Source organism: Lissotriton vulgaris, chromosome 10, assembly GCF_964263255.1.
Source record: "Lissotriton vulgaris chromosome 10, aLisVul1.2, whole genome shotgun sequence".
In the NCBI taxonomy this organism is placed as follows: Eukaryota; Metazoa; Chordata; class Amphibia; order Caudata; family Salamandridae; genus Lissotriton; species Lissotriton vulgaris.
This window is the reverse complement of record NC_141698.1, coordinates 794,046,066-794,070,921: the sequence shown is the minus strand read 5'-3', so window position 1 is coordinate 794,070,921 and position 24,856 is coordinate 794,046,066. Positions and strand designations below refer to the sequence as shown.

The following is a 24,856-nucleotide window of genomic DNA, read 5'->3' as shown; positions in this document are numbered from 1 at the left end:
GGACATGTTGTAAACAATGGTAAGTTGACAAGAACTCCACCTAGAAAAGATACATATCACAAGAAAAACCTAAAGACCACCCTCTAAAAAAAAAATAGGTCAATAAAATGTAAACATCAAACAAAACAAGTCCTAGTTCTCACTGCAATATTTCCCTATTGATATATAGACATCAATGGTTGCTCATGAATCACACCAGGGAGTTCCTTAATCTAGGGATACTCGCGACGTCTCAATCTATTGCTTAAATAAAAAGCAGCCTAGCTCTGATCTCAACAATACGAGACAACACAGAACTCACAAACACTTTGAACAGACAAAAAATGTGTGAAGAGCGAGATGGCACCTCACTTACAGCTGTAAGTGGGGTGTGAAGTGATAGGTAGTCTTCACACTCTCCTTTTTTATATTCAAGTGTTTACTGTTTGCAACAAAGAAAGGAACATAAGTAAAGTTTAACGTCCTGTTTGCACAGTATCTTATATGTCTAAATGTTTTATGTTGTTAGTTTTTGTTGCATATAAGTTGTGTTCACTGCACCACGCACTGTTTACTTTGGGTTTGAGACACGTTTCCGTTAAAGCTTGATGGCACCAATGATGATAACAGGGCCATCCTGGTGAGTACCAGCCAGGGGTCCCATTGGTGGTGCGCCCGTTAGGTGCCATCTCGCTCTTCACACATTTTTTGTCCGTTCAAAGTGTTTGTGAGTTCTGTGTTGTCTCGTATTGTTGAGATCAGAGCTAGGCGGCTTTTTATTTAAGCAATAGATTGAGACGTCGCGAGTATCCCTAGATTAAGGAACTCCCTGGTGTGATTCATGAGCAACCATTGATGTCTATATATCAATAGGGAAATATTGCAGTGAGAACTAGGACTTGTTTTGTTTGATGACTCTTTGAGTGGAGGGCGTCCTAGTTCTGTCTTTCCCTCTAGACTCCCTTTTTGTATGCAATAAAATGTAAAGACAAAAACGACATTGATTAAATCATTAACACCTTGGCTGCTAGAGGCATTTTCCTCCTGTGCTGAAAAATTGAATATCTCATTGTTCATGACGAGCTCAACTGTGCCTCATGATGAGCTGAGCTCGTCATGAGCATCGAAGGGGTTAAATAATAATATACATAGAAAAACAAGATTACATAAATACCTTCATATTAGGTTTTTCAACACCTGTCTCGTCTGCCCTATGAAGACAAGTGACTCCCTTATACTTTGCTGTGTCCTCACATTCATATGTTTTTTGTTTTCATCTAATTCTGAACAGACAATGATGGATATAGACAAATGTACTGTGTTTGGAGTACAATGGTGGATAAAGAGCTGCAAATGTGATTCTTCTTTCTGCTGTAGCTCCAGAGACGTCTTGTGAAAAGACCACATTCTGACCTATCCAAACTATATACTTCCTTTCCTTATTCACTGATAAAAATCTTCATCAAATTTGAACATTGTAGGATACACCTAATGATGTCTTTAAATAATCTCTCTTTATTTTAAGATTTGAAGGGCCTCGCACACTATAGGATAAGCTAAATAATCGCTTAATTTTAAGATTTGAAGGGTTTCTCAAAAAAGCTATTTTCTCACTATTTGTCTTCAAGAAAAACAACTGTTCAGAACCTTTATCTTCCTCCCAAACAGCCTCAGATAGTTTCTTCTGTTCAAATTATCCAAATCCTCTGGTTCACATTTAAAAGATTCAGTCCCATTGCTCAAGGTCATCCATTTTTCCATCAAATGTTGTACCTTACTGATACTCTTTTCTACCTCTATGAATCTGTTGTCAAGAATTGACCGCTTCTCTTCAGTTCTTTGCGATAAGTTATTTGTCTCTACAATAAAGGGGTTCCACGTTTTTATCTCTTCAAGTTGGTCTTCTCAAGTTAGTAGTGGTGGTGACTTGGATGAGGGGTAGAATCCTTATTAAGCCTTTTATTAGGGCAAGCCACATTTTAACTGTACACTCAATTTACCTGTCAGTCCCAGGATTACTCATATTACTGGATTGTTTTTAGTTTTGTTGGGGAGCAGATAGAGAACACAGAAAACAGAACAGAGTGATTTTTGTAGTATGGTTAGTTTCGTTTTTTATCTTCCTTTAAGGTCTGTGGCTCTTTACAATGAAGAAAAGCTAGTACTACTTACTGAAACTCCAGTATGTCTATCTGACAATAAATGCTGAAGTGAGCCAATTACTGTGTGTTAGTAAGCATAGAGTAAAAAATACATATTATAACTTGTTATGGTCAGGCATAGACTAAATTGCCTTTTTAATAAACATAAGAACAGCATAGAAGTGCTATAGGAAATTGATCTTCACATGCCATGCTCCCCACAGACACTTCAGCTTAGGTACATCTAACAAAATAGCGAGTGAGGCCACACAAGGATGAGGTGGAGGAACATACACCCTGTTAAAAAAAGAAATTGAGACCAAAATTATCTAGAAAAAAGTCTGTCCTTTTCAGCCACTCCGCTGACATGCCTTGCCTATGAAGTCAGTGTAATTTGCTTAATCACTTGCTGTCCTTTCAGACATCGGGAACTATGGTGCAGCCTCAAAGTTGAGAAGCAATTTTCCCTTGCTCCAGTTTTTATTTCCTCAGTATTATATTTATTCCCATTCTTTGATACAATGTAGGTAATAGTTATTCTAGTTCACAACTTATTCTAAGTTGCTTTTTCATTGATGAGAAAATAAATTTTTTAAAGGCAGGTTGCCAAGGGGTTCAGGTGGTCTCTTTCGTTCTTCATTTTGCATCAATGTAACAAAGTGGATTACTATGGTGGGTGTTCACCTACCTCAAGAAATATTAAAATCTAACTTTTTTTGGGTGAACCCTAAAGTCACTAATTTAACCTGAGCGCAACTCCCTGGTAGCTATGGCACAGAGCAGAAAGGCTTAACTTGGGGGAATGTGTGAAGTATTTATGCAGTAAAAAAACATTAATAAAGTCAAAACACCAAACTAGAAAAATCACTAACTGAATTAGAAAGATTAAATGAAACTTAATAGACAAAAGGACACCACAACAATAAATAAGGGAAACAGAGATTTGAGCTTTTCAATTTTTAAGTAAAAATAGTTCCAAAAAGCACTTTGCACGAATAATAGACGTGGAAGCAGTAGACCGGGACCTAAGTGCTATTTCAGGCCTACCATGATGGAGCATGGGTCGGATACCCCAAATGGGTTGGCGCCAATCAATGATTTTACCTTTTGATTTATTCTTTTTTTTTAGAGTGCAAAATCCTCCAGTAGGGTGAGACTGAAGCTGTATCCAAGGAAAGTGCATTGAAATTGGACAGCATTACTGCGAGGTCCACCCGACTGCTCAGGAGGTCTTGGCAGTCCAAAACATTTCAGTCCTGAATGTTCTGCATTTTCTAGAGCAAGCCCTGGCAGCACACAGGGGCCAAGACGTACTCAAGCAGAGAACATCAAAAGATCTAAGGCTGGTCTACTTGCTACTGGTCAGCTAGGCACTCTAGGAAAAGGACCTCTTTCAGCTCATTGTGCCTGTATAGCTACATAGGAAATCAAGCAACTGACCCTTGGTATCCACTTCTTAATCCTGGGTTCAAGTTGGAGCAGGTCCAGTCCCTCAGAACGCCAGCAGTCATAAACAGCAGATTCTGTCATCTTCTTTTCTTCCTCAGCTTCAGATGTGTTCTGATGAGATGTGGGTCAGATGCGCTTTTGTAGGGTTCACTAGTCAGTGAGTGGGGGTAACTACTGGACATTCCTTAACCAACTAAAAAAACAGTTCTCAGGGCACCCCTTCCCACTTTTGCAGCATATCCTGCTTGCAAACTATCTCAAAGTGCAGTATTCTGAGGCAAATCCTCAAGGCTGGTGCACCAGCCAGGGGTATTTTTAGGGAACTGGTTCTGGAACCAGCTTCAACTTCCATTGGACAGATGCTAAGCTGGCTACAGCTGGGCCAGGGAACATAGGCTTCTCTTCCCCAGATCTCCCTTTACACTTAACTATGAGTAGGCAGGCCCCACCATAGTCCTTATCAAGTTGATGAATTTCCTGAACCCTACCTACTCTTCTGCCCTTCCTCAACTTATAGATGTCTCATAACTCACAAACAGGTTCTCCTGTCAAAACACTTAAACCAATGTGTTTCCTAAGGAAGTGGTTTTTGCACCTCATTAAGGGAAGCACTGACCATGGTCACCCGTTGGCTGGCTAATGCTAATTAGCCGACTGGGTGTTCCAGCATCCAAAGTCTAACTTTTGAAAAGTCACCTTTCATAAATATTTATTAAAAATCCAACTTCAGCAGTGAATCCGTTTTTTAAATTAATAAACAGGATAAAAAATCAGTAGAATCATTACGGTAGATTGTCCAAAACAAACAATATCAGTTTATGATTTTATTCTGACTTTAGTTTTTTTCATAAGACAACTACATCCCTTTTTCAGTACAAATATATTTTTCGGGCCACTTTAGGTATATTCCAAAATTACATTCTTTCATGTAACACTTTTAAATACTAGGCACACTACCTAGTGGCCTACACGGACTGCTTAAGGATGACTTATCTCATATTTAAAAGTAGGATTGTCTCCTGTCAAAAGGGTTATTTGGACTGGTCCACTTGCAGATTTAATAGCCACAATAATCATGCTACACAGGTAGACCTGTGGCCATCTTTTCTTTATCTACCTAGTGGGAGGTATAACATGCTGCAGTGCGCAGGTGGCATTTAGCTTCTCTGCGTCATTTGTGCATTTCCTACACCAGGTACTACAGCTTTACCGGAAAGTTTAATACACTAATTAGTAGTCTACCATTCTGCAACATTTTATGTGTCAGAGCACATACACTGGGAACTGGACAGCAGTGCTCGAGTGTGCAGAGTTCAAAAGCCAGCAGCATCAGTCCACAAGAAATAGGAGTGACCATTCAAAAAGAGGTACACAGTGTATGATGTAGGGGTGATAAATTATGGTAATCCAAAGGTGCTGAATCATCTGTGGAGCCTCTTAAACCACCAAAAAATGGTTAGTAATAGCTCCATACCAGTATGTTCTACTAATTAAAATAGCAAATACCACACCTTGTTTTTGGTCCTAATAAGGGACTTGGAGCCATATGTATCATCAAACTGATTTGAGATTCTCAAATAGCGATTTTTAAGAAATCGCTATTTGAGAATCGCAAATAGGTATTGCGAATCGCAATTAAGGAATACTTTCCCATTCATTCCTATGGGCCAGGAGGCCCATAGAAAAGAATGGGAAGTTATTCTCAATTTGCGATTCGCAATTTGCTAATCGCAAATTGAGAATAATTTTAAGGGTGCAGGGGTGTCCAAAGGACTCCTTGTTGCACCTCTGAAATATGCATGGGTGCACATATGGCGAAAATACATGCCCTAAGGGCATGTATGTGTGTCACATGGCACTTTGAAAAATGCAAAAATGTGCATTTTTCAAGGAATTCGCAACTTACCACCAACTAGAAGTTGGTGGTAATTTGCGATTCCTTAAGGACATTTTGCTATTTTTTTTTGCTTCATGCATTGCATTTAAGGAATTGCTAAATTTGCGATTCCTTAAATGCAATTGCAAAATAAGGAATCACAAATTTTGCGATTCCTTGTTTTGTACCAGATTTTGCTTTATACATACCATTTTGAAAATTCGCATTCGCAAAGGCTGAAATTCTGCGAATTTCAGCCTTTGCGAATGCGAATTTGCTTGATACATATGGCCCTTGATGCCGAAGATATCGCAAGTGGAATTCCTTGATAGAATTACTGTAGATTTGTGTACAAAATAGGCACAAGAGTTCTTGAAGTATTTTTGTAGTGAAAGGTATTAAACAGTTATTAGCAGGAAATATAAATCATATGATCCCTAGTACATCTTTCTATATTATTAGTTACAGTACATTTATGGATTATGCAGTAAATAATATATAGCTACAGCACTTGGGAAGAAACATGGTAACAAACCAGAGGCTTGATAGCGACCATGATCATTTGACCAATATACTGGTTATAAATGGAGAGATTTCGCTTTGCCAAGCATTTAAGTATGCTAATATTCCAGATAGCTTGTAACTTTAGATCTGCTAAGAGAGTCAGTAATCATCAGGATTCTGTCCTCACTGAGCTTTTTAATTAATGTTTTCCATATATAAAATGTGTTTGGCAGGGCGAGATTCATCATACATTGTATTCTCTTTTATTTAGTTGAATACCAAAATATATTTATCAAATTCTACCCAATTTTGCTCTTTAATAACCCACTAATTGTGGCTTCACAATGAATGCTGCGAGAAAAGTGCCCTACAAAATTTATGAAGCAGACAAATAGGTCCTCTTTCTTCTGTCAGTATATCACTGAAAAGAAGCAATAATTGAAAAAACAGAGAGAAGGACTGAATTGTTAGAGCATTTGAATATTTGAAGGAGGCAGAAAACCCTCCATTACCGTAGATATTCTTGTCGCCTCCGGTATAAAGTGTTTATTACTTAGATAGAAGTGATGATTGCTGAAGCAAAATGGTTTAGTTATTATTCTAGTTTATATTTTTTAAACTCTTCTTATAAGACTCCAACCCATCAATTTATTAATCAATTATATGAGATTGAGGTGCTGACTATTAGGTTTTTAAGGCCCTAAATCGAAACAAAGGCAGGTAATTTTCCAAGGGCTGGATTAAAATATCTACCTGCCAGATTCATTCCACTTGAAAAGGAACGGTAATGGGTCCAACCTTTAGGAAAGTACATCAAGTACAGCATGCTATTGCTAGACAGGAACAGTAACCTCCAGCTCCTTCTAGCACTTCCAGCCTACCTAGATTCCTAACTGGAACAATTGGCCATGTAATCCAAAAGATTAACTAATAGGACTTGAAAAACTGTCGATGTTTGACAGCTATTGGACTGTATTTTTAATGACCATTCAATTTGGATTCCTGACTTAGATCCTTGCTATTCTACGCTTCAAAATATACAGCCAATCACTTTCTTCTTTTCTTCAAGTATGTATGTTGCTATAATATTATAGCCACACGTTGTGTACTGCGTGATTACTGAGTTACCCTGACTCACTTGCTTCTATCATCCTGGTCATTTTAACATGACATTCTTTACCATGTCTATGAAAGATCATAGATTGAATTCTATTGTCTCAGCATTTTCCTTTTCCCTTTGTTGGTTTAAATACTCGCCCCTTAATTGTCTGATATGCCATTCATTAGCTTAGCTCATACAATTGATTTGTTAACCACAAATTCCTAGATTTTCTTTAACAAACATTTATCTTAAGGAACATTTATTTTTGTACTTATAATGCACTTTGGTTCCAAGGAATACATGACAGCCCCTGGCTACTTATATAACCTTTAAAATTTCCTTAGAGCCATCCATCCAGTTATAGGCCATTCTCCCTTATTAATGCTGTGGGAAAAGTCTTTGGAAAGTTTCTGACCCATCATTACCAAGGTTATGTGGGTGTAAATTAGTTAATGTGCCCTTCTGAAACAGGTTTCTGAGAGGGATATAGCACCCTTTAGCAAGCTTTTAGACTATTTATATTCCTTAATGTGTATTAAGATGTTCTTGGGGTATGATGGCCTAAATGTGGCCCTTGGCTTGCAGTGCTGGAATGAGAACATGTATGGCCCAGTTAATAGTTTTTTCTTAAAGCTATAGCCCAAATGCGCATTATAAATTAAAGGGTCCACCTGGGCTGATTCGGGACCATTTTGCATATATTTTTGAATGACCTTCCTCAGATCTTTACAGCTGTTTCATGTTGCAAATGTTCAAATGCTGGACACACTCCAATTTTTTTCCTGTTTATCGAAGATAATATACAATAGGTTTGTACAGAAAGCGCTTTGCTGCGGTTGTTGGAAGCATTCTCTTTGTTTTTGTTGAAGGAAGTCATTAAATCAATACGGATCAAGTTATGATTGTGGGTTTCAATTACGCCCCAAAGCGTCCTTCCCAGATTGATGATGAGACACTAAAATCCCTACCCTCTTTGACTATTTGGGATTAGGTCCTTGTGAACTCCAAAAGACAAAGCTTGAGTTGGATTTGACTGTCTCAGTATAAACTAGGTTGCTCATCATTTTAGAGAACAGTCTCCAATTAATTTTTGGTATACCAGCAAAGACTGTACAAACTGAGCTCTGGTTGTTGGATCAGAGAACAGGTTCTTGAGAGCTGTACTTCACCAGGGGCATATAATTTTGATTGTCACCTTGAAGATTGAATTGATTTGCAGAGATGTAAGTGCAATATCTAGTGTTGAGACTTATTTTGAGAGGGCTACGGTATAACACTATGGCTGCCAGTTTCTAAAGCTACTTTAGGACTCCTTTCTTTTCAAGGAATACCTGCCCTTCCTTCAAATGGCCGTTAGAGATATTGGGTCTTTAAGCCTGGTCTCCGGGGGCATTTAAGACTCCTCACACAAGATCTTTATTTGCTTAGCACATGAAGTTTTTTGTGATGACTAAGGGTGAATGGGACCATACTCCGAGCCTTTTAACGATGGCGATCAAACCGCACACCGACAGGTCTGACCACTTGATAACAATTCTGGGTGGTTGGTCGGTCAGCAGTTGGGCGGGGGGGACCACCACCTCTGACGGTATCAGTGATTCCCACTTGGCAGCGGTTGCAATTGCATTCCTGAATGGTGGCAGTGCCGAGTCAGGCACCGCCATCAGGATTACGAAATACCGTTCTGACAGCCTTTTCCTGCCTGGAAGACTGCCTTTGAAAGGTTGTAGGGAATGAAATTTGGGGGCCTTAAACAGGGCCCCTGTCCATCCTGGGCCACTTTTAGATGACCCTGGAGGCACATGTAGTGCTCCCACTGACCTACATGTACCATGTGCCATGCACCACATGATGCAGGGTACACTGTGCATGCAATTGCAGGACGTGCTCCATACCAGGACGACTTAAGCTGTGGCCCTTTTCCTTGGGCATAGCACAAGCCACTGTGGTATGGAGCCCTTTCCTACCTCCAGCACTGTGGTCATATAAGACAGCGATCAGGCCGTCACATGCTTGTCGGGCGGTCTCCTGACTGCGGACGGTGGTCTGATCATTCACTATCATAATGGGGCCCTTAATGTTCTGCCTGGTTTATGGACTCTTCACAATACTCCGGTAGGGGTCCTCTCACAGTTTGGTCTCACAGAAAGCACTGTTAAAAATCCATTTGGAAAAAAAAGTATAGGAATAGTTTTACATCTCTTTCTGAACTTAAGTTTGCAAATTTTTTTTTAGCAACATTCTATGACAAGTCCAAGTGCAAGTGTAGGATTCCAGGTGAACTACGGGGAATGTCTAGTGCTATGTCCCCCAGGGTCCCAATTCTACATAGCATATAATTCTACACAGGGGAAATAAAGCCACCTGTGCTAATGGCCACAAATATGTATGGTTGTAGACATTGCCAAACTTCCGAGGCTCAAAATGGCTTTAAACACCCACTTCTCACTCCTTGAGAGTGATTCAAGACCGAAGATATCATGCCATGAATCCTTGTTGGTGAATACTTGGCAGGAATACATATGGTAAATTCAACTGTAAAGCTTTGTTTATGATTGAAAATGCCTTTTTAAATAGGGCCCACTATGATTAGGATGAGCCAGATGGGATATGTTTATTGTGCTTAAGGTGCAATGGGAGTTTGAAATGAATTGTCCGAGACGAATGGACAGGTTCTAAAGAGACCTCTCGCTAAAGTCTATAGAATGCCTTTTTTCGTCTGACCTGCAGCTGTATAAAGTCATGTTTTCTTTCTCCAGGGAATCCTCTTTGCAACTCCTGATTGCCTGAAGCAGCCTAATGACCTCATCCGCCTGTGGATTCATGAATCCTCTCGTGTTTATGGTGACAAGCTCGTGGAGGCCAGGGACTCGGAGATATTTCAAAAAGTGTTGCAAGATACTGCACACAAGTATTTTGAGGTAATGAGGATGACAAGCGACCCCATTAATATTTCAGTGCGTGATACCTCCATGGTTGTGATCTACACAAAAATAACCAAAAATACAATTTTAGTTAATGCTGACATGTGGGAAGCGCCTCTCCTAATGTATTTTTTTCTGTAAATGCTAAGGACAAAAAACATCATGCACAGCCATTAGTGAAGTGTTATTGTTATTCTGCGGTTGTTGTGTTGTGTTGTATTGCCACTGCACCATTTATATAGCGCTTACTACTCCATTGTGGGGCACACAAGCGCTTGCCTACAGGTTGTGTGGTTGGACGGGTGCTGTATTTGGTGCTTTTTTGATGTTCTCTTAAGTGTATTCAAACAGAACAGAGAAGACAACCGCTAGGGGAGTAGCAATAGTAGGGAACGGGGAAAAACATAAACAAAAAATCGTTAACTAGTGCCCTTAAAACAAAGAAACACATGAGATGAGAAGAAAGGAGAGCAGACAGATTGACTAGGCATGAGTCACTGCTAGTGATCATGACCATGTGAAAAAGAGTTGACATATGTATTCTGGATTATTACTGCAGATAGAGTCCACTAATCCCCAAGGACTCTGAATTTAGATAGTCTGCATATCGGTAGCACCGGTGGAGATGAGGGGGTGGGCAGGGGGTGGACGGGGGCGTGCAGGGATTCTAGACTGGGGGAGTGGCTTTCGGAAAAAAATGAGGTCTCTTCCCTTTGGGCGTCATGTTCTAAAATATTTTTCGGTGACAAAGCATGCGGCTTGCAAAAACACAGGGTTCGCTATAGCAAAACTCCCTCTTATGTACTAAGCACCTTTTACGAGTCTTACAAGTCATTTAGGGGCTTTTGAGGTCCATTACAAATTACAAAAAGGAGGGGGAATGAAAGCGGCACCCACATCCTATTTTGGGTTATGCAGTGGAGTCCATCATTGGTTTGACACCGCGATTGTGGTCACAAACCTTTGATCTATATTTGACTCCCTAACTGACGTGGTACCCGATTTCTAAAGTAGGAGCTGTCCGAAGGCACAGATTACCTTTTGCAAATCGTGTCAGCGACCCCATAGTGAGGAGGCAGTGGTCAAGCAGACCACTTTGTCCCTCCTCAAATACTTTCAAACTGGAAAACCATTTTTTAAAGCAGCACCTATTCCTTTAATGGATATTTGTTGTTAATTTAACCAACAAAAAAAGCTTCTCATTTGGGAATGCAAATGCAGTGACTTATGTTCTGCTATTCCTTGCCGGCCTCCACCCATTTGCAGCTAATCACATGGTGTCGCAAATAGCAACTCAACAAATTAATATGCTTTAGGCAGGTTGTTTTGTGCCCCCCTGGGAATGGATAATTAATGATGCAACCTATTGGAGCATGGGTCCCATTGAAAATGGCCTTCCCATTATCAAACCAGCCAGTGTGCTAAGTGCACATCCCTAGTAGAAAATCTCTATATATTAAAACGAATGTATGTCTGTCTGTTTGTCCTTTATGCATTATTACACCAATCATCCGATCGGCATGAAACTTTGGGAAGTTGTTGAGTACACTCCCGCGAAGGTTCCTGACAAAAAAAAATGTTGTTTTTTTAAAGGTTTTGAGTGCACTCCGCGAAGGTTTCTGGCAAAAATAAATAAATAAACATTTGTTAAATATCGGCCCCCGGCCCCCCAGGGCCCTCATAATCTTACCAATACTGAACGTTTACAGTTTCCTGTGCGACTCGCTTTTGCAGTGCCCATCAACAAAACACAAGGACAATCGCTGCAAATGTGTGGACTAGATTTGGAGAATCCGTGCTTCTCACATGGACAACTGTATGTGGCCAGCTCACGCGTCGGAAAACCTTCCGATTTATTTTTGTACGCAACAGACGGAAAAACAAAAAATACCGTGTATCCACAAGCACTCGAATGAATAAACAGAATTAAAACACTTTGAAATGTTTTCCATATTAAAATGAATAAGTTTCAATAAAAATGACACAATGTAAATTTCCTTTCTTCTGAGATCGCAGCAACGCGCGACGAGTAAGCTAGTAATATATAAAGCCCTTGTTATGTTACAAATTAATCACTGCAACAATTTAGACATGCAGGCCTCGGATGCAGATGAAGATATTAGGAAAGATCAGAATTGTAGATTTTATTTATCCTTTTACAGAAATCACTGGAAAACGTTTTTACTTGTTATTTTCCTTTTTATCCCCTCGTTACAGGGTATAGAGGATCTTGTGATACGCCATCAACCACTGATTTACTGCCACTTTGCCAGTGGAGTAGGCGAAGCCATCTACATGCCAGTCAAAGGATGGAAAGTACTGAAGAAACTACTGATGGAGACTCTTGATAGCTATAATGAACTTCATGCTGCAATGAACCTTTTCCTGTTTGAAGATGCAATGCAACATGTGTAAGTAATGCTACATACAAAAGGAGACTGTTACAGTCTGCAATTATGTAAATTGCTAGTAATGTGTAATGTGTCCATTTCATAACAGCTGACGTGATATGCAGCAGAATATTTGATGTACAAAGATCGAGGGACAGATAGCCAAAGATACAACTAAATAGAGATAAAAGCATAAAGAGGACAGTGGTGAAGGCTTCCTGCCCTCGAGTTGAAATAGTTTGACTTAAACGGGTACTATATTCTTTCATGCATGTTCTATGTGCCACTAGGATTGTCGGATTGCGTTTACAACGATCTGTTTAATTGAGGGGTCTATGGGACCCCTGCTATTTAATACTTAACCCTTTTCGGTTACTTGAAAATACCAACAAGGCACCGCAAAGGTTTGTGTGTGTGTTTATCTCTTCATCTAGGTGGGAATATAACACTAGTGTGAGAGAGATAAGTTGTCCCTTTGCACCAATAACATTTCACAAGATTCATATAACACTTTTCAAACTTGATTACATTTGCGTTAAAAAAATGCACATTGATATTTAAAGATTTTTTCTCTCATTATCGAAGTGGAACATTTGTAGTAGTTGCGGGAGGAATGGTGGGGATGGTGTCATTGCTGTCTCGGCTTCTAATGCCATCTCTTTGTCTTTTGTGGTGTTTCTAGCATCCTTCCCAGGTCTGAAGCATGCTAATGACAACGCCATACATGGAACTCTGTAATACACGTCTTTATTCTTTGTCATGCAACCATTAACGGAATGCACTGCGTCATAGACATTATTGGTCACACCCAAGCACACCCAAATACCTCCCAACTGATTAAGTAACTTTGTAATTGTATTGTATTGTAATTGCATTTATATAGCGCTTACTACCCCTAACGAGGCGTCAAAGCGCTTTTTCGGCGAGTAGCACGCTACTCCGGGACCCATAGAGGATTTGTGTTGAATTAGTATAGTGAAACATACAAGTACATTTTAAGTGGTGGATAGGTTAGTCAGTAATTTGGATTTGGAATGATAGCAGAAGGATAGAGGAGGACAAAGGTTTGTATTTATATAGCGCTTGTTGACGCACGCTATTCAGGAAGCCTACAAAGGATTAGTGGTGAATTAATATGGTGAATTATGAAGTAATTTCAGTGGTGGATATTAGTCCGTTACTTGGAATGAGAAGGATAGCGGAGGGATAAAAGGGGAAGTAAGATTTGCATTCATATAGCACTTGTTACCCCTGATGGGTGTTGAATCTCTTTTCTGGTGAGTAGCACGCCACTCCGGAACCCATAAAGGATTACTGTTGAAAATTAGTATAGTAAAAAATATGAAGTAATTTGAGTAGTGGATATGTTATTCAGGTATTTGGGTAGTATATTAGTATAGTTTAATATGGACACTACAGTGTCCAAATTAACTCTTCTGTGTCATTTTATTCTGCTCCTATCGGGCCGAGGTAAGGCTCTTCATCAGAGGATTTATTTGACCAGCCCATTTCATGCTTCCCATGATTATGGCCTGCTGGGAGCACCCTCCTACTGATATTTACCACTGTGTTGTCCTGTCATCACAGTTGCTTGTGGGACTTGTCTGGCTCATTCTCAATCATCAACTTGTGGCTTTCTCTTCCAGTAACCCAAGGATCAGTGAGCATGGAAAATATTGTTCGAGAGCTGATAATAAGCAGAGCAGCGCAGTCTTTAAGTCTGGGTTCCGCTACCCACACCTCAATGGAGCAAGCCTGCAAGTCTGTTTTGCATGTCCAGATAGGGAGTGTTGGCACTAAGGAGCAATGCATACAAAAAGCATAGGTTGCAGAACAGAAATGAAAACTGAGGAAAGCATGTGGCAGGGGATGGATTCCGCAGATTGAGACGTGATAAAGAAGAATGTGTATAGAGTTGCTGGGGCAGAGAAAGACACTGGGAGCAGAGGTAGAGTAAAGCACAGGCTGTATACCAAAAACACTTTTGCTGAATGAGATGAGGCAGAGAAGACAAAGAGGGCAAAGAGAGACAAAGAGGGAGTGAGAAAATTCATATTTATATATATTTGAAGCAAAAGGAGGTACAGGTTCTTGGTTTAAGCATGAAGGTGGTTTGAGGGGATGTAGGTGACAGATGGAAGTATAGAGTCATTGCAGAGAGAGACATGATCAGATTAAGTTAAGGGAGCTGAAGAAGGCTTGTGGAAGAAGGAAGGCATCAGAGAAAATCAGATGCAAAGGGCAGACAAAGGCACTGTGGTTTTGAACAGTATTATACAGTCATTTCAGATTAACAGCACTGGAAAATAAGACAAGACAATGGGATTTGGAACAAAAACATTTTTGTGGATTTGGAAACCAAGGGTTAATGCAATTGTTAGACCTGACAGCCTTAGGAAGATCTTCCCCCAAACATTTTGCCTTCCTCCTTCATTTTTGTTGATCTTGTTTTTGTTGGTCATAGGACTCTGGACACTTTACCACTGCTGGCCACTGCTAAAGTACTTGTGCTCTCTCTTTTAAACATGGTAAAACTGACTTACACCCATTAGGCATATTTAATTTTCTTGTAAGTTCCTAGTAAAGTGGCAATACATGTACCCATGGCCTTTAAACTAAATGCTTCTATTGTATCCCCCCCCACTTAAATAGCACTTTAAACATCTCAGACCTGCCATTGGGACCTGTGGGTGCAGTTTAAATCTGGAAAGATAAACCTCTTGCAAGGCCTAACCTCCCTTTCTAGGTCTAGCTTAGGCAGCGCATGCACTGTCTCTTTGAGATATGCTGAATTCACTCTGATTGCTTGTAGCCCGCCCATTACTTTTTTTATGTGTGCCTTCAATTGTCGTTCAAAAATGCTTGCTTGCTAGTGGTTAATCCTTCTTCTTTTTCCTGCCTTGTTTTAGTTGTTTTCCTTCCACAGAGCAGTGCCCAATGCCTGTTAACATTGTGCTTCTGGGTTTATGTGTTCATTTGGGGGACTATTCTTTTCTGTGATTCCGATTGTGAAACTATTTTCCCGTCTTTGGTGGTTCAGCTTCGGCACTTGTCACTTAATCTCCCCGTCCTGTTCAAATACTGAGATGGAATATCAGAGGCTTCAGATGCCTATTTTCAAGATGCCTCTTTAATTTTAGCTGGCTTCAAAGTGCGAGGATTTTCCCCAAAACCCCTCCTGCTTCGCTGCTTGTTGCTTTTGCGAGCCTCAGTCACCTGACCTTCATCAGCCCTACCTTGCAGCACAGTTAAGGGCAAGATTTGGGCAACTCCCATTGCATTTTATCTGTTGCTTTATACAATGTGAACTCGATTAACACAAAGGTGTTGGAGTGCTTTACATGGTGCTAGTTACATTACACCATGTCAGATTAATTTTTGGGGAGAATTTTTTTAGAGTGCGATCTCAACTGGCCCAAAGGTATTGAATAGCTTTACAAAAGCGCAAATTACATTACACAAGGTCAGGTTAATCTTTTTTGTTTTTAGGTGCACAGTGATGCCAACACTGTGCATGTTTATTCATTATTTCCCCTCCACCTGACAAATGGGAGCTTGTTGTTGTTATTTATCTGTCCAGTGCTGCTATACCCAGGGGGCTGGGTCAGAGACTTGCTGGTAAAGGGATGATGCGAGCAGTGTTTTGAATGAAAAACTTTGGAGAAGGGCACCTAGTGAATGTAGGCCTGGGGGAGGAGGGATTTGACGTCCCTGTCATTGGAAAGTATATCACTACTTTTTTACATAGGCTACTCAATACTCTAGTGACGCAGTCACACACAGAATGTTGAGGTGCTGTTGAGTTGCATCAAAAAGAAAATTACAAAAAACAATTTGATGGACAGAATGTAGATCAATGTCTTACATTCACCCCAGTACAAGGATCTGGGCCTAAATCCATCGTTTTTTGCACTCCACACCACCCTGGGTCAGATAATGGCTTTATGCAAATCAGCTCTGACCCTGTGCCCCATGGGAACAGTCCAGTCCGAACTAGAACAGCCATATCTTTCCCAGATCGGAATCAAGCATCCGAGGACCGGACCGGTTTCGAGGTAACACCTCTCATCAGCCCGGCTAGCTTGACTCCAGTGGTGTGGAGGCTCTGGGACCCACGTCTGAGCTACCCCAGTACACTCAGGGAGAAAATTTAAAAAAACAATTTGATGGACAGAATGTAGATCAATGTCTTACATTCACCCCAGTACAAGGATCTGGGCCTAAATCCATCGTTTTTTGCACTCCACACCACCCTGGGTCAGATAATGGCTTTATGCAAATCAGCTCTGACCCTGTGCCCCATGGGAACAGTCCAGTCCGAACTACAACAGCCATATCTTTCCCAGACCGGAATCAAGCATCCGAGGACCGGACCGGTTTCGAGGTAACACCTCTCATCAGCCCGGCTAGCTTGACTCCAGTGGTGTGGAGGCTCTGGGACCCACGTCTGAGCTACCCCAGTACACTCAGGGAGAAAATTACAATTAACAATTTGATGGACAGAATGTAGATCAATGTCTTACATTCACCCCAGTACAAGGATCTGGGCCTAAATCCATCGTTTTTTGCACTCCACACCACCCTGGGTCAGATAATGGCTTTATGCAAATCAGCTCTGACCCTGTGCCCCATGGGAACAGTCCAGTCCGAACTACAACAGCCATATCTTTCCCAGACCAGAATCAAGCATCCGAGGACCGGACCGGTTTCGAGGTAACACCTCTCATCAGCCCGGCTAGCTTGACTCCAGTGGTGTGGAGGCTCTGGGACCCACGTCTGAGCTACCCCAGTACACTCAGGGAGAAAATTACAAAAAACTATTTGATGGACAGAATGTAGATCAATGTCTTACATTCACCCCAGTACAAGGATCTGGGCCTAAATCCATCGTTTTTTGCACTCCACACCACCCTGGGTCAGATAATGGCTTTATGCAAATCAGCTCTGACCCTGTGCCCCATGGGAACAGTCCAGTCCGAACTACAACAGCCATATCTTTCCCAGACCGGAATCAAGCATCCGATGACCGGACCGGTTTCGAGGTAACACCTCTCATCAGCCCGGCTAGCTTGACTCCAGTGGTGTGGAGGCTCTGGGACCCACGTCTGAGCTACCCCAGTACACTCCGGGAGAAAATTACAAAAAACAATTTGATGGACAGAATGTCCATATATATGCCATCCGTTGTCCCTGTGGGTACCTGTACATAGAAAATTACAAAAAACAATTTGATGGACAGAATGTCCAATATATGCCATCCGTTGTCCCTGTGGGTACCTGTACATAGGACAGACCATTCAGAAGGTAAAGTGCCGGATACTGCAGCATATGAGTCGCATACGCTGTGGTACCGTTGGGGCTCCTCTGGTGGAGCATTTCACTAGATTTGAACATTCAGAGAATAGCCTGAAATGGTGGATTGTGGAGAAAGTTGTGGCAAACCCACGAGGGGGAGATTTCCACAATACCCTCAACAGAAGGGAATGTAAATGGATATACGCCTTGGACACGGTGAATAAGGGCCTAAATGAATTGGAGGAAATAACAGACAAGTATCACTCTTGGGGGTTTAAAACATCTGGCTATATGCCATTGTGGTCCTTGAGTACATTGTCATTTCTGGTTGATAATCATGTTTGTATTATGGTTGTAGTTATACCATTCCCTCATGTGCTATAGGACTACTACCCATGTATCCAATTGTGTTGTCAATTCCTAATGAAGAGAATACAATGTGTCTATCACAATCAACATGAATACATGTTTAATGATAATGTTCTGGAGGATATTTGTTGCATGTTACTGCTGTAGAATGGATTAATTCACTAGTCTCATTTTGCTGCATTGAATACTGTTACGCACTGCAATAGCCCTATGGATGCAGTACTAATGGTCTATTGTAAATTGTACATGCGATAATGGTTTATTACTGGGTATAGGAATGTTACCTGTTGCATGATACTGCTCACTTACTCGAATTGAGTGCTTTTATTAGATCAACATACTATTCCTTCGTAATGATTCATTAGGTTTCACTATAGGCCGGGACTCAATGTGTTTTTGATACAGCCTCCCAATCCAAGATGGCGCGTATGTTCCTAGCGATGTGGTCGCTACTTTCTCACATTTCTGTGGCCCCCCGTCTTTTCGGAGGTGTGCTTACTATTTGAAATAAGGAAGGTTCGGAATCTGCCCTCCTAACTTAAAAATTACAAATTAACGAACCCAATCTAATTGCTCAATGAATATCAAACTGGACGCATAGTCTGTCATCCATTTCTACTTAACCACAAAGAGCCTGGCTGAGACCTACGTACCGCTCGATGCGGAAACGTTTGGGAACCCTCACTAACGATCATCAGAGAAGACGGGTACCGCATAAATATGGTAAGGAACCCTGTCTTCCCAGCATGTGTCGACGTTAGGGGGTGAAACGGTAGTCGCCTTGACTATATCAACTCCTCTTTATAACGAGTTACCATTTCCCCTTCTGTTATACAGCTTCCTGATCGGTGTGCGACAGGAGCCCTTTTTCGATTGAAGTGTTGATTTCAAGGCAACACTTAACCTATGTTTTACAAATTATACCTGTCAAAACAATGTTTTTGGTTAATCACAATAATAAAATCCCCCTCTGTCTATTTAATAGTTCCATGATCATTGGGGACAGGGATTGAGGGTTCTCACCACGTCCATTTGGAATTCATTTCTACATATAAGACTGGAACGACATGTTGATGGATGATTGAATCTCCTCCTATAAAATAAGGTAATTTAATGGACGGACCCATGCGAATTATTGGCATAAATAGGGTCAATAGCACTAGTAGTCCTTAGTTTGCATCTTTATGTATTACAGGAATTATTCCTATTTGGCTGATCCGAAGATACACTGGTTTCGGCCCTGCTCCCTTGGGTAAGCACACTGCCCGCAGGGGAGTTTTTTATTTAGTTTTAGCTTATATCACTACAACAGGGTAATCCCCCCTTTTTATTCTTTATAGGGTCATCTCTAACCCTGGGTTGCCCTAACAATTGTCCTGAGGAAGACTCGGACGGTCCAGGTCTAACTTACCGGCTGACCATAAGTCGAGTCGAAATATCGACAATACTTTTGCGACCTAGGATCCACACTTGCCAAAAAGTGCACAAAAATTGACATGATTGTTTGTGTTTAGTGTATACTGACATCAATTGGTATTTAGTATTATTTTGTGGACCAGGTTTTTACACGGAAAATTGTGAGACCGTGATCATAGAATTAAAATGTGAATATCTTTATCTTATTACTTTGAATTCTTTTCTTTCTCTTACTCACCGTTCACACTTTTGATCACTCCTTTTGTGCACGCCTTTTACGGGCAACCCCTCTTTTGACTTTAAAAAGTAAGAATATTTTTGTATATCATAATCTATTTGTGTAGAGACAATAAATTAAATATTGTGCTCTGAATTGCTGTTGTAGTGGTATATATGTATATATGTTTGACTATGTGAAATAATTTGAATTTGAGTGGATCCTATTGGAACGCCCAGGAACATTACTATTGTGTGAATATACACTGATTGAATCAGGCTGAAAAGAATTAGGTCCTGGACCATTGTTTTTTCTTACTGCATTATACCCAGGTCCGTACCGTTTTGGGTTGCCCAATTTTTTATTAAAGGTGACCTCAAATGACACCCAATGAAATAACTCAAAGCGATTCAAAAAAGAAAATCAGGAAATAAATTACAACAACCAGGTGTATACAAAAAGGTAATACATTTTAGTGTTAAAAAAACATGAAAATGGAGATACAGAAATAACAAAGAAATAATACATACATTGACAACAGAAAACATATATATTACACATACAAAAATATCCTAGTTATCAATGTATAACTGTCCATCTTAATTGAATCAAGCAAGTTTGTCCTATACATAAGATTTTAGAGCTCAAAATAAATCAATTAATAATAACTAAAGAAAGAAGAATGGGTTGGGCGACGATGTTTCAGTCCCATGACTATGGCTTTTCTAATTTCTTTGGAACTCTCCTCATGACTGTGCTATGGATGCCGCTGCAATTTTAAAATAAGAAATACATTTTCTTGCTCCGAGTTAAGAGGCCAATTGATGTATAACTATTGCTCAAATCAGCAAACTGAAGATATCTCTTTTGAGAATCTGAGTTTCTTCTCAATTTTCAAACTAAAGGGTCAAGAAATTTCACAAGATCTACCTTTGTCCTGAAGATGGTCTCACTGACTTGATGCAACAGGGACCAAAATGGCAACGCCTAACCCATTCTTCTTTCTTTAATTACTGTTTTTGATATGTTAGATCACAGTGCCGTCGTAAGCCAGGGAGCAAACAGTTTCTGGCAACCACTGAACATGACAACCCTGATCACTCAGGGATCATGGAAACAGTACAGAATCTTTTGCTCAGTCACTCGTGCTGCCTGTCTCTCGGAGAAGTATACAGAATACACAGTAGGACATTTTCAATATATTTAGTGGGCCACCGTTATTCTTGTATAATATACATGTGCTGCAATGATTAGGAGACCAAAGCAAATGAGGGAAATTACGAGCACCAAAAGGGTAAACATTAGATACATTTCTACCATGGTGCTGGAGCACTGATTATATGCAAAATGGCAATCTAACTAGGCCTGGGCGTAGTTTGTGGAGTTTTGCTACGTGGAACTCCGCGAAGTTACAAAAAAACTCTGAGAAGTTCTGCGAGTGGTGGAGTGCAGTGCAAACTGCAGTTTGAACTGGTGTTCTGCAGCTCGGGTGAAATTCTACCCAAGCAGCAGCTCGCAAACTTACCGTTCGCGATCGCGAGTGGGGAAAAAACGCATTGCGAAGCTGAGTTTTCTGCACTCCACAAGCTTCGCGGACTGCAAAATGGAGAAAACTCCACGAAGCTCACCGCCCAGGTCTAAATCTAACGTACTCCTACGATGCAGACCCTACACTAAGTATACCTAGATTGTGTATTGGTGTAAAGCCAAGAATCCCCCCTAGGGACGATCCAACCCCATTACCTGATGGGAGGGACTGAAGGACACCATCTTGGTCTCGAAATGGACACCCATCACGGAATGTTAGACTGGTGCAAGGTGATTTCTCAACAGGCAGGGGCCTTCGGTGTCAGCAAACGTGCCTCTTCTTCCAATCTTTGGGAATTCCTAACATTTAAAATAAAACGCAGCCTTCGTTATGTGCGCTCTAGGTTAGAGATGTTATTGATATGTAGATTGCACTGTCGCCCTGTGGATGAAGATAGGGTGAATTTTGTACCTACTGAGTAGAGAGGCCTATGACATGATGTTCAAGGCATCGTGATAATGTTGTTGAAAGCTGGATGTAAAAACAAAGTTGTTTCAGAGAAACCTAGCTAACATTGGCGTCCATGCAATGTGTGGAAAAGGTCACAGATGAAATGTTATTTTCTAGGAAAATGTAAGGAATGAGCTGCCTCGCTACATGGTCCTAACCCGTGAATATAGTACCCACCACTCATCCTAATGGTCGATAAATAAAAGCTATTTAAAAAGCCAATATATCAGCATATCTTAAAAATTTAATCAAAGGTTAAAACTACTCTTAACATCGTCTGAAAGCACGCTTCCCTATAAAACATTCATAAAAGGCCTTAAAGTGATTATACTTTCTGAAATCCTAAGCACTCCTAAAGCCATAGTGCTTAGAAAAATAAAATGAAAACAAAACTGTATAGATGAATTTAGTTTATAAAACAAGCCAAATTGTTCCCACTTGGAAAAAGGCCAATTATTTCATGTGCTCCGGGTGGCAGACTCAACATTGTTGTTGTCCATAACCACAGCCGATAATCCCAGAGGCGCACCTCGAAGCAGATTTATGGAGCAAAAGGGATTCCATCCAATTCCCACAGCAGCGGCTGAGGGAGAGACTGCATCCTGTATGCATATTAGAGCCATTGTCCAAGTCGATAGGAGCCGAAGCATCCCAGGGTGGCTCAGGAAATACATTCATCAGCAATAGAAGACGCTGGGGACAACATTTCCCATGGGCTGTTAACGGGTCCAGCAGTACATCAATGTCCAATGGCACAACCAGTTGTGATCCTGAGCATATGTCTAATATGCATTTGTGGCCCCAAAGGAGGCAATAGAATACAGGTCATATGCAGTTAAGACAAACCGGACTGAAGGACAAGAACCAGTGCTCATCCAGTTCTCGAAGTTGAAGTGTGCCAAAACGTGTGAACCATGTGCTCACAGCATCATAGCACAAGCAGTGCTGTCTCCATTCCGATTCGAACTACGACCTCCATTGTGGAGCAGAATAATTAAAACCAGGATTCCTGGCAAAATTAGCAGGTCAAGCAGGAGCCCTCCAAAAACGCATCCCAGCACGGAGTGTATAAATGATGGAATGACTCTGAAGATTGCCTAAAAGCCGCTCAACTTTCAAGAGCTGACACATTTAAAAAAATGCACTATTCCCTAGTATCAGAAATGTTAAAGATACAATGGACTAGCTCCCTAAAAGGCAGCAGGAAGTTAGTGTTATGGCTGAGATACCCGCCACCCCCTCTCAACACAATCCCCAAAAGGAGGGAAACCGGAAACAGTTCTTAAAGTTTTTGGATGTGGGAGGGAGTGACCCTCCCGGCCGTATTTATTAAAACAAAAAATTAAAACATTAAACGTTTCATGTTATGTACAATTTCATTATCACATTGCGATATTTGGCTAACCTTAACATATTCTCTAATACAGAGGTTCTCCTAGCCGAACTAGCATCCTACAAAAACATTCTCTAGAAACACTGAAATTGTACATCCTAACGTTTAAGGGCCAACGGCAAGGTCATAACCGGTGTCAAGATCCCTAACCAGACTTACCCCTCCCACTTGGGAGGGGCGACAGCACAGAGGCTTACCTCAAGTGCAACTACTAACAATTTCCCTTGACTTGACGGGGGCACTTAAGACTCGACGCCATTTAAAGGTCGTTCGAAGACTTGTGTGTGGTATCTAGAAGGTATCGTGGACCTCCCCCCACCCCACACAACTTACCGCATCTGCCGTCGCAGATGACACTGGCCCCGGGAAATTCCCCCAGGAGGGGGCTGTAACCCCTCCTACAAAGGAAGGGGCCTTGACCGCCTTTCCTTTACTTCCGGCGACCCGCCCTTAGACGGGACCGCCTCCCCATTGAGGGGCCAATGGCCACCTCTCCCGAGCGCTCCCATCCGTGTTGGGTGACGCCCACTCATAGGGATCTACCAATTAGTGCTCACCGATCATGACCTTACCGCCTACCAAAAATAAATACGACAATTCTTACTCAAACCTAAGAAAACATTGGTCGCTACGACCGAAAGAACATGCTTAAAATGCAACACTACATCAAATCATTTTAATCGTAACAACTTACACGACATTCACCATACTTTATTATGATCAACAACAAACTGATACTTTCACAGCCTGTAAACGAAACGTAAAACATACTCATAAAAATTCACTTTATTGCACAACGACTTGCTGTCCTCAGGGGCTGGTGGGTGGGTCAAAATTGGCTCTTCGTTCTGTCCCGAGCTCACGGGTAGCGAGGAGGTGCAGCTTCGGAGCACAAGAACAAGAGGACGTCTTCTGGTCTTGCGTCTCTTTTTATCCGTCTTCAGGGCGGGCGAGAACCCGCCCCTGCCTGCCCCTAGGGCGGGGGCTGGCTACGTCGGTGTCTAGGCCAGCCCACTCTAGGGCGGGAAAAGGCGCGCCCCGGCTACGCCGCTTCGGGCATACCAGCCGAGACGCGCCTCCCGCCCAAAAATGGCTTCCCGGGGGGATCGAGGCACTCCGCCATACGTTCGGGGGGACCGAGTGGTCGCCCCTTTCCATATGGCTGAGATACCCGCCACCCCCTCTCAACACAATCCCCAAAAGGAGGGAAACCGGAAACAGTTCTTAAAGTTTTTGGATGTGGGAGGGAGTGACCCTCCCGGCCGTATTTATTAAAACAAAAAATTAAAACATTAAACGTTTCATGTTATGTACAATTTCATTATCACATTGCGATATTTGGCTAACCTTAACATATTCTCTAATACAGAGGTTCTCCTAGCCGAACTAGCATCCTACAAAAACATTCTCTAGAAACACTGAAATTGTACATCCTAACGTTTAAGGGCCAACGGCAAGGTCATAACCGGTGTCAAGATCCCTAACCAGACTTACCCCTCCCACTTGGGAGGGGCGACAGCACAGAGGCTTACCTCAAGTGCAACTACTAACAATTTCCCTTGACTTGACGGGGGCACTTAAGACTCGACGCCATTTAAAGGTCGTTCGAAGACTTGTGTGTGGTATCTAGAAGGTATCGTGGACCTCCCCCCACCCCACACAACTTACCGCATCTGCCGTCGCAGATGACACTGGCCCCGGGAAATTCCCCCAGGAGGGGGCTGTAACCCCTCCTACAAAGGAAGGGGCCTTGACCGCCTTTC

General features: G+C 41.5%; 1 protein-coding gene across 1 annotated transcript in view; it reads left to right on the top strand.

Annotated features, from left to right (window-relative positions):
• The window catches only part of DNAH11 (dynein axonemal heavy chain 11), a 3,435,931-nt gene that overhangs the window by 1,813,137 nt on the left and 1,597,938 nt on the right, over positions 1-24,856 (top strand). Inside the window, exons 51-52 of the mRNA XM_086939827.1 lie at positions 9,811-9,972; positions 12,193-12,386. Of these exons, the coding sequence (XP_086795953.1) occupies positions 9,811-9,972; positions 12,193-12,386 (356 nt within the window). The remainder of the gene's footprint in view (positions 1-9,810; positions 9,973-12,192; positions 12,387-24,856) is intronic.